This window comes from Mytilus trossulus, chromosome 14 (assembly GCF_036588685.1).
Source record: "Mytilus trossulus isolate FHL-02 chromosome 14, PNRI_Mtr1.1.1.hap1, whole genome shotgun sequence".
NCBI lineage: Eukaryota > Metazoa > Mollusca > Bivalvia > Mytilida > Mytilidae > Mytilus > Mytilus trossulus.
Window position 1 is genome coordinate 74,151,157 of NC_086386.1, and position 11,427 is coordinate 74,162,583.

Sequence of the window (11,427 nt, forward strand, 5' to 3'; positions counted from 1 at the left end):
GATTTTACCCTCTTAAGATACAGTATGTATTATTATTATATTATATCACATTTTAGTATTCATTCAATATAAATTTTTCAGTATACTTTTCGTGAATAAATTTGAAACGGAATACTTACTCAGAAATGATTTTTGTCCTGAAATGTACACAATTTAGAGTTAAAATTCTATTTGTATTTCAAAACACATATCAAAGAACCTAAGACAAAAATATAAATAATTGACACTCATATGTTTGTTTTGTAAAAGTATAGTCTATTGTTATTTATACACACCGATGTGATCATACGATTTATATTTTCCGAGTTACAGGTAACATAATTTAAAAATACAAAGCATTCGGATAATACATCCTTCTTCTTAACTTATAGATAATACATCCTTCTTCTTAACTTTAGGTCGTTAGTTTTCTCGTTTGAATCGTTTTCCATTGTCTGATCGGGGTCTTTTATAGCTGACTATGCGGTATGGGCTTTGCTCATTGTTGAAGGCCGTACGGTGACCTATAGTTGTTAATGTTTGTGTCATTTTGGTCTTTTGTGGATAGTTGTCTCATTGGCAATCATACCTTATCTTCTTTTTTATATTATAAACTTATTAAGATTAGATAACTAAAATAAAATTTTGAATTGAGACAACTACTAGTAGCTCATGTGGAAATCACCAAATAATACTTTGCAGTTTATAATGACAAATAGATCAAGAACCAATCTTTAATGTCATTTTAGTCTGCCAAAAAGATCTTTGTTATGCACACAATCCTCAATGTAATGTGCAATAACAAAACTTGTTAATTTTTTGTATTGAGACTAGAAAAATTTAGAAAAGTAAATGTGAACCATCATATAGAAATAAAAGGATGTGTTATGCTTGTCAATAACACAACTATTCATCATAGTTATAATGATGGAGGCAAAATCCCCATGTTGTTCAATGTTTCCGTTTTATGCATTTAAACGTTTACATTGACATGTGTGTACTTATTCAACATAATCCAAGTTAAAACAAACCAATCGGACAGAACAAAAGAAAAGGTCAACATGAAGATATTGGGTGAAGATAATTAAAACGGAAATACATCGATATCATTAATCAACAGCCATCTAGATCCCAATCATAAGTTCGTCTTTCAATAATCGTAGCCCCATTCTCAGAATTTCAGTAAGAAGACAAATTGAAATTGACTAACCAGATCAACACATTACTTCCAGTATGGAGAGTTGACGTGGTATGCTTCTCCTGATATACATGTACTATCCTCCATTTATACCCAGTAAAGAATGTCACTATAGTTCAAATTGCATTTGAGACATCTATTCTCCTATTCAAAGATCTGAAAACTGCGATTTCAAATATTTTGGCCACGAGCATCACTGAAGAGACATGTATTGTCGAAATGCGCATCTGGTGCAACAAAATTGGTACCGTTGATTTTATTACTACCACTGGGTCGATGCCTCTGCTGGTGGACTATTAGTCCCCGAGGGTATCACCAGCCCAGTAGCCAGTACTTCGGTACTGGCATGAAAATACGGATTTTTTGTGTAATTAAAATTTGCTGTTACAAAATATTAAAAATTATTATAAATTAGGGAATGTATCTCCCTCGTGCAAAGCTCTGATTCCTTTCACGAATTTGGCTATACTTTTTGGACCTTTTTGATTATAGCTCTTCATCTTTTATATAAGCTTTGGATTTCAAATATTTTGGCCACGAGCATCACTGAAGAGACATGTATTGTCGAAATGCGCATCTGGTGCAACAAAATTGGTACCGTTGATTTTATTCTAACTAATAATGACCTTTAAATGGGAACATATACGAGCATGACATATAAATTGCGACAGACAGGTATCGATATTTAAATTGATAAGCTGTAATTAGTCCCGAGGTAGGGAAAAGAGGATATTAATAGATTAATAGATTTTAATATAATCAGTCTATTGAAGCGAATCGATAAAAACTTTTCTTATATCACATAGCGATATTGTCTAATATCAATTGTAAATACTATAGTATGCAGACATTCCATGCGGAAAATGTTGTTTTCGGCAACGACAAATTAAGACTTATTGTTCAAACAACTATTGAGTCTAAATATACATTCAGAAGTTATTTAAAAGCAAACGTTTATGTCGTGTAAAATTTGAAATGTTGTGTTTTTCTTATATAATATACAAATGTATAACTATACAAATGCTATTATTTCTAATATCAATGCGATACGTTTAAAATATCATACCGGTATTTTTGTTATATCAATAATGGTACTTATTAGTATTAATATTTGACTGCTGTATCTATATTTTGACAATTTTACCTATTATGTCTGTTTTATTCACGCATCTTTGTAAATATGACAGTATTTGATGAGACTGTCATACACGTGAGAGGTTTAGCACTATAAAACCAGGTTCAATCCACCATATTAGAAATTTAAAAATGCCAGTACCATTTGGGTTTAATAAACAATGTCGTAATCAAATAGCTAAGTATCAAAATTAGTGTTCACATATATAACATTTAGCAAATTTTATAATAAACGCACCAAAATAATATATATATCTGATATGCTCGCAATTCACGCATGGAAGACTTTCTTTATTGATAACAATGAAACTAACTTGTGACAAAGATGAACCATACAGTATTGTCCTCGTTCAAATTGATTCGACAAAATCTGAACTGTACTTTTGAATCTCCTTTTTTATACACATTAGACCGTTGGTTTTCCTGTTTGAATGGTTTAACACTAGTATTTTGTTCTTATATAGCGTGGTGTTCGCTGTGAGCCAAGGCTCCGTGTTCAATGCCCTACCTCGATCTATAATGGTTTACTTGAAACAAGTTCTTACGCTGATGAAAAATTATCTCATTCGAACTCATGCACCTTCTTCTTATATCTATAAATCTTTAAAATTACCCCTTATGAATAACTGCTTTCCAGTCCTCCAAAAATGTCATTTGGGTGCTGAATTTTTGTGAAGTGCAATATGAACTAGCACACGTCTAAAGCTTTAACAGGAACGACAGTTATGATGGTACAAGAACGATTACGTCAATACAATTACCAAATAAACAGCACTGAACGATCTAAATTTATAAATATAGAATAGATACGGATTGTTATTTTGCACTCAGATATATTCGTGTATTTATACAATCGGTTACTAGTCAAAAACGAAAGTCAAATCTCTGTGGCAACAATACATCGGAATGCCCTCACGGTCATCACAATGTAAAAGAGCGTCCATGCGGCGAGCTGATTATGTTCATAGAGATATCGATTAACTAACGGGAAAAGTCTTTGATATCCAAAAAGAACTGTTTCCTTGTCAATATTTTTTTCTATGTTAATAATACACACATTTTCTGTTTGACAAGATATTTGATTTTTGTTGTATCTGAAGTCGTTGAATTTATAGTCTGAGGCTACTCAGTTGGTATCTTCAAAGTTCGGGACATCAACATTTGTACATTTTGATTTATTTGGAATATTTAATTTACCATTTAAAAATTCATTGATTTATGGAGTTGAATGGGATTGGATTGTTTGAATGAATGTTTTATTTTTCTTTTAAGTAATGATATTTTGTCTATTTCGATATTACCAATGTGGATATGCTATAGCAGTGTGACCTCAAGGGTGGATCTAGCCGTTTTCAAAAGTCATGAACTAAGTTTGTGAATTATATTTGCGTTTTCTTGACATGCATTGTGACATGTCATCGGATTCATTTTATTTTAGAAAACTATAGTAGTTATATAAGAAAAGTATCGCATTCATACATTGTTGATATATAAAAAGCATCGCTATGATATAAGACAAACATCGCATTGATATAATAAAATATAACAGTATCTTTGACTTATAGGGGATTTTGGCTTAGCAAACAGTTGCATTCATCTCAATTGCATTCCACTGAATTTGCTACGTTATATATATCTACAAATGATAAATCGTGCATTTATGTTTCATTTATTCAACAATTCAATTTTCTCATTTAAATAACATCTTGTTATTACATAAAATAATTCATGGAAGTTATACAGCAGACGTATTTCGTGTTAAATGTCACCCTGTTTTAAGAAAAGAGTCATTACTTTATACCGAGAAATCTGCCTTTCTTCGTACAAATGCTAACATTCGTCTGAAATTTCCCCAAATGCAACTCGTTGATATAAGACAATATCGCTCGTTGATATAAGAAAAGCGTTTATCGATTCGCTTCTCCATAGACTGATAATACAACCACTGACTAAGTTACTGAATGAGGACATTTATATTTTATGTCTTACATATTTGAGGTTCAGTATTAACATAAACAGGGCTTAACATATTAAAGTCATAAGAAACGAGTGACCGGTGAAAAATAATGTTCTTCCAATTCTTAAACCAATGCATACAAACATCATAAACTTAGTCTTCTGTGTTCGAATTTATCATTTTTTTCGTGTAAATTTCGTATAATCGTCATTTTTTTTTCAATTGGTCAGTGTTGTTGTGAAAATATGGCAGGTAATTAAAGTTCGTGTTTTGAAGCCGAAGTTTAACGATTGTCACCTGTTTGTCAACAATTGACGAAAAATAAACAAAAAAGCATGGAAATTGAGCACGTGTTTAACATGTAAATTCAGATAATAGTTTATTTTAAGGACATCCATGCGTATTGTGGTCACCAGATTTTTACGAGATGGGTCACACTGAGGTCACCTTGCATACGGAAAATATATCGGGGGAATTGCTTGCTGGAAGGAAGCAATTCAAATAAAGTAAACCTCTTCTAAATATGAATAAATTAAAGAATTTTCTTCAGAAAAAAAGTATATGTACATAAGTTTTACAATGAAAACTATCCGTTGAGTTATAAAAAACATATGCATTATTTTGTTTGATTTGAGGTTTCTTATGACTTTAATGCTGTCTGCTATTATCACAATGCTTTTTTTTCCAAAAGTTTAAAAAAAAGGTCTACGGCTCTACATTGTTGAATTACCTATTGTGTCCTCTTTATTATGGTGGAATATTTTTTTACTCAGAAATAGTCTTTTATATTTATTTATCAAAGTTGTACAAAATCGAACATGTAAAAATGTTGTTTGCTTATAGTTGACACGTGTTTGATTAATTATAGTAATGTCCGTTCAATTGGGATATTGAGTTCAATCACGAGTAAACTCAGATGGTTTAAAGTCATTCGAGCCATTGAAGTCAAGGTGTACAGTAGCATTTTGCCAAATAAAAACTATTATCAATTATATTATTTATTTTCAGGTTTGTAGGCCACTAGTTTTGGAAAACCAGTACAAGCTGCTTAATACCTGTGTATTTTTACGAACTTTCAACAATATTATACTCATATTTATAATAAAATGTGCGCTTGTCTCTGCAAGTGGCGTTTCTCATGTTAGAGTTTGTGTTGATTTGATTAATAAGTGATGTTCGTTTGAGTTGACGAATTAGAATTTAACAGTAAATACATAAGCTTAACATAGGTAAAGGTCAGAGTCTGACGATAAATAACTAGTTAAGAATGAGAAGTCGAAATGAGTTTTATCATAAATACTCAAAGATATAATATTTGGACCTATGACTGATAAAGGGTCTAAAATAAAATATGCCATGTTATCATCTGTATATACCATACGCGCGTTTTGATAATATCATTCAGGAAAGTTGAATCAATGTGTATGGTATTGACAATAAAGGTTATATATTGATTGACACAGATCTGTTTATTAATTGTATTATAATATCTTAAACATAAAATGAAATGTTATTAGAAGGGGAAAACTTGCTTCGTGCTTTACATATCTATGTCTTTTCAAATTTGCATATCTGATTTCATAATGAACTTTGCACTTATACTTGGTCTTTTGTACTCTTCCAAAAGAAAACTACATAACATAACACTTACTTGCATCCAAAGCATCTGTATCTGTATTGTTTAGCTGTTGGTGTTACACTATAAAACATATCATATTTATATATTTTCAAGGGAGATGTCTCACTTTCATAGCATTTGATCTTGTAAAAAATTTTAACGTAACTTCTATTTTGATTACTCACCTTTAGTTTTGCTCTTTTATTTTACTCTCATAGATAAATAATAGGGATGATCTGGTATCTAACAGAAAACCCTGGCCGTTTGGCATATTTTTTTTTAACTTTTGGTCCTCGATGCTGTTCAACTTTTTACTTGTTTTGGCTTTCAAAGTTTTGTATCTGGGCGTCACTAGTAAGTCTTGTGCGGACAAAATGCACTTCTGGCGTATTTAAATTTTAAACTTGTTTCCTTTTGTAAGCTATTGTTCGTGTGTTTCTTTGTCAATTGTGGTCTCCTGTGTATTTATATTGTAGTCCTGTGATCCTGTGTTGTCATTTTAATGTTATATTTCACATGGCCATAAAAGAGGGAGGTTTTGGCATGCCACAAAACAAGGTTCAACCTACCATTTTTTTCTTTAAAAATGTCCTTTACCAAGTCAGAAATATGGCCATTCTTATATTATAGTTCGTTTCTGTGTGTGTTACATTTTAACGTGGTGTTTCCGTTGTGTCGTTTGTTTTCTCTTATTTTTGAGTGTGAATTCACATTACTATAAGACGTGTGATGGTACTTATCTATCCCAAATTCATGTATTTAGTTTTGATGTTATAATTGTTATTCTCATATGATTCTGTCTAATGCTTAGTCCGCTTTTGTGTGTGTTACATTTTAATGTTGTGTCGTTGTTCTCCTCTTATATTTAATGCGTTTCCCTCAGTTTTAGTTTGTTATCCTTATTCTGTTTTTTGTCTATGGATTTGTGAGTTTTGAACATCGGTATACTACTGTTATCTTTATTTATTCATATCCATATTCTGCGCCACAGTTAGGCAATCTTTCAACAGTGTTGATCTCTTTTCTTGACAAATCTTTATCATGAATACTTTACAATGTTAAGGTATAATATATTGGAAAGCTAAACTGAACGAATTACACATATTCACATTTCTAATGTATGTCGTGCAACCTAGTAGTCTTATTAATCAAAAGTAAACCATATGTATATTCTGAAACCAACCTCGCTAAAATTAATTGAGTATGTGCAAAAAGAGAATCAATTTTATTTGGCCTTATGATTTATTTTTATTCGAGCCATTTTTAGACGAAACGCGCGTCTGGCGTAAATATAAAATTTTAATCCTGGTATCTATGATGGGTTTATTTAAAGCAATTTACGGTACTGCTAAATAACTGATTAGTTCTTAGGTTTGTTATATAATAATATCATGTCTGCCAGAGAAAGAACCAGTAAATTATACGTGAGTATTGTTAAGGTGGTACCTTGACTAAAATGTATTTGTCTCGTTTTATTTTCATAAAATTTTGACAAAATATTAACCCTGACCCTCTGACAAAAATATAAAAATTTAAAAAAAACTTGAACCAATCATTCTCAGAAAAAAACTGGTTGGATATATAGCAGTTTAAAAAACACTAATTTTGATCACTGAGAAGCTAAATATTTTCGTAACCATACAACGTAATTTGAACGTTTTGCTGATTTTACAGAGTTGTCTCCCTGTAGTGTTAGGTACCACCCTAATATCATACTTATCGATTCAAGTGGAATCAAAACCAAGTGAACGAAGTATAATTATATAGATCAAGAACACTACAACGCAATGTCAAACCTTTGTATTTTGGTTTTATTATTGCAGCAAAAGCCAATCCACAGAAGAACATTAAAAACGGAAACAAAAGAAACAACTTTGTTAAATGTCTATTATAAATACAAACCTGGCGTTCTTCTGAGGTTTCGGGTTTTCTTCTTTTTTGACAGTTTCTCTGAGAAAAAACATTGATCTTATTTACAATTTCATTCTCATCTTATATGTGCGTCAAAATTGTAAATTATTATAAAATCAAATAAACAGTGTTTTTCTAAATATGAACAAACAGAATTACTTATTAAGATAACCCAAAAATAACGCAAACTAGTTCCCAAATTGCATTAAAAGTACTTTTTTTCTTAAGATTGACTTGATAAGATTTTGATGATAATTGTTATATAAAGTTTGTACTGACACTTTGTAATTGAAAACTGTAGGTTTATTTATGTCCCTTATTGAAAACCGTTTAGTTTTCTTTGATTGCTGACCTTTTGGTGTGAGTTGCAAAGTCTTGAGATAAAACTTCAGCTAGAAAGGCAAATTATTCAATGAAACTTAAACACATAATTAAGCGTTTACGGAGTGAAATATTGAATAGATCTTCGTCAAAAATCAAAGAAAATCAGTTGAGATGTTTATGTTACGGAACAATAGGATTGAGAAGGATCCTGAAACATCATTTGATAAATCGGATTTACAGTTTCCTTTAAATTTATTTCATTTCAAAGCTTTTGTCTTAAAATTATTCAATCTGTTTTAAATTCGCGATATCATTAGTTTATAAGAGGTCCTTTAAGGTGTTTAACATTCTTTAACAATTCAACCTTATATTTTTATCGTAAGATTAATTTTACGCGTAAGATTTTTTGCAAAAAGAGCTACTGGATTTTTATTATTTAAAGTGTAAATCGGTATTCTAATTGCTATAAGTAGATATTGTTTGATCCTACTGAATTCCATTTGAAACTGTCAACATATATTTAGGATTCTATAAAGTCAACACATAAATTTGCTTGTTTTGTACTTCATGAAATTCTGATTACTTTAATCAATGATCAAAGAACACTGACTATTTTTTAATAACAGTGTATATGTAGAAATTGCATTATCAGGATTATCGCATATTCTATTAAATCTGGAGAACTTTGATTATCTGAGATACAAATACATTATATAATTGAAACACGAAGCGGAAGATGCCATATTTATTCAACCTCATGCAGTCGAAAAAAAACGCTTATAGAACAAAGTTTTCATATAAAAAAGAGGAAAAGACAATAAAAATTGTCAACTCAATTCACAGAATCAATAACAAAGAACAAACTTACCCAAATGTTAGTTCCCCGAACAGTTTCTCTATTTCTCCCTCTGCTACTTTCTGTCTATCATATTTGACTGATGGCATAATGGGAATCTGTATTTCTTGTATTTGATCGATTTGCGATTTTATTTGTTTTAGCTTTTGTAACAATTTCGTAGTATCTTTTATACCCTGGGTGCCTTGATAAAACTTTTGCTGCTCCTTTGCCTTATCCAAAGCTGTTTTTAACTCATTGCCAACAAACTGTAAGGTTTGAACATTCCCTGTGTCTTTCTCCTTCAGCGTATGAATAAGACCTTCGATTTTCGTATCAATCATCTCTTTCAAGTGTCTGCCTTCTTCTTTTATAGCCTGGATAACTTTCTGTACATCAAGTTGATATTTAGTTGACCCTTGGTCTATATTTTTTATCTTTGACTGCAGGTTTCTCATCTTCATATCGATCAGCATTTTGACCTCAGCTTTGATTCCTTCAGTTGATTCCTTGATTTCAGCAAAATCATGAGATTTGTGTTTTTTAATAGCACACATCTTACAGACTGGCGTACTACATTCCAGGCAATAATATATAAAGTTTTCATCATGTTCTTTACAATATAGTTTAACTTCCGGGTTTATATTTGGACCACTCAGAAATGTGTGATTTTTTGTCATCTTTGTCCGTAAATGCGATATTTTACATCCATCACAAAACAGCTGGTCACACTGTTCGCAGTAGTTATGTCCAGGACTAGACACACATATCTCACACGTTTTGGACGCAGCCTGTGCCATTTCAGTTTGCTTGCGATAATTTATCTATTGCATAAAATGAAAATATCATAAAAGTCCAAATTCAAGTAATGTATATATTGTTTGTTAAAATAGTACTTCGATTTTGTTGTTGGATTTCCCAATGGGGTTCAATGCAAATGACACATTCCTGTCACGACATTCCAGCAACAAATGTCAAATTTTGTTATTACACTTGTGGCTAATCTTATGTGTCAAAAGAAACATATATTTACATACTATGAATTGCTTAATCAGTGCCTGACTTTTCTATTTTATTTAATTTATTTTATTTATTTGGGGAGGGGGGTTACATAGAAATATCTGTTTCAAAATGCCAGTTTCATGTTTTGCAGTTCTCAACGAGTTGTATAATTCGCATTAATAAGTTGTAAGATTCTTCTTTATTGAATTGCTAATATACACTCCGCCAAAGGTAATTAGCACCACCTATATATAACTGGCAATATTTATGCGTTTAAAATATTTATATGTTGGTGTTATGATTTACCAATATATAACATACGCTAAGGAAATCCATTTAGACTACCAAACACTCCGATAAACCCGCCAATCAACCGTTTTAAAGGTCTTCTGCACTTTTTAAAATACACTGTTTCAATGCATTCTAATTTACCGTGTACAAGTGAAATTTGACCTTCACCAAGTCACTGTGAAATATGGCAAGGCGTTAGTTATCTGTGCCGAAACGTTGACAAGCAATTGACATGTCAAATGCAGGTAGGAGCACTAGGAACATAGGTAACCATTTCAATGTTAATCACACCTTCATTGTCAGATTTTCACAACGGCATGTTGCCACAGGAAATGCAATGATACATAAAGGCCTGGAAGATCCCGTTCAACTCCTCGACCCTTGAACATGTACGACAACGCTAGACCACACAGGGCAAGGATTGTAACTGAGTACAAAGAGCAAGAAGCCATTGACACTTTCTTTTGGCCCACCATGTCTTCAGATATGAAAGCTATTGAACATGTCTGGGATGCCATTGGCACAAATCTCAATTGCAGAGATCCACTTTTGCAAAATCTTGGCGATTAAAGAGGTGCAATTGATGATGAATGGAATAAATTTGATCAACTAAAATTCAGAACGCTTGTACAGAGTATTAGACGTCGTGATATGGAACTGTACCGGATAAAAGGTGGTTGCACATCCTATTGACATTAAATTTGCCGAACATACCAAAGATTATTTTTAGATTTTTAATGATATTTGGTGATTAATTGTTGTAGAAAAAAAATCACTATAAAACTTAAATTTCGTTTCTGATTTGTGTATTTTTCACTATTTCTGTGAACGCAAAATCCAAATGCACAGAACCTGCATACGTGACCAAACTTAAGTTGATGGTTTGTTTATGGTATATGTTAGCAAAATTGCCAAATGAATATTTTTTATTATTCGAGGATTTACTAATTTTTTTAATGAAAACTGGTGCTTAACTTTTTGGCGGACTCAATATATGTGACGTTAAGAAATTATGATGTTTGAATTGATTGATTATCAGTATTTCGTGGTCTTTTTAACTGATTATGCCGTATGGTATATGCTTATTGTTGAAGGCAGGATGTGACCTATAATCCTATAGTTGTTAGCGTCTATGTCATTCGATCTTTGCTGGAGAGATGTTCTATTGGCACTACTAC

The 11,427-nt window shown here is 31.6% G+C and overlaps 1 protein-coding gene across 1 annotated transcript; it reads right to left on the reverse strand.

Moving 5' to 3' along the window:
• Positions 1-7,763: 7,763 nt before the first annotated feature.
• Positions 7,764-9,761, reverse strand: LOC134698055 (E3 ubiquitin-protein ligase TRIM9-like). Its single transcript, XM_063560344.1, has 2 exons — positions 8,990-9,761; positions 7,764-7,836 (listed from the first exon to the last, which is right to left on the reverse strand). Exons 1-2 carry the CDS (start codon positions 9,754-9,756, stop codon positions 7,764-7,766), a joined length of 840 nt encoding a protein of 279 aa, XP_063416414.1. The 5' UTR covers positions 9,757-9,761.
• Between the last annotated feature and the right edge of the window lie 1,666 nt (positions 9,762-11,427).

What these genes read in the sequence shown, in the direction of transcription:
- LOC134698055 (XM_063560344.1), bottom strand. Translation starts at nt 9,756, where the DNA reads ATGGCACAGGCTGCGTCCAAAACGTGTGAGATATGTGTGTCTAGTCCT. An exon ending in TTCGGGGAACTAACATTTGG is followed by an intron (nt 7,837 to 8,989) that starts GTAAGTTTGTTC and finishes GTTTTTTCTCAG; the next exon opens with AGAAACTGTCAAAAAAGAAG.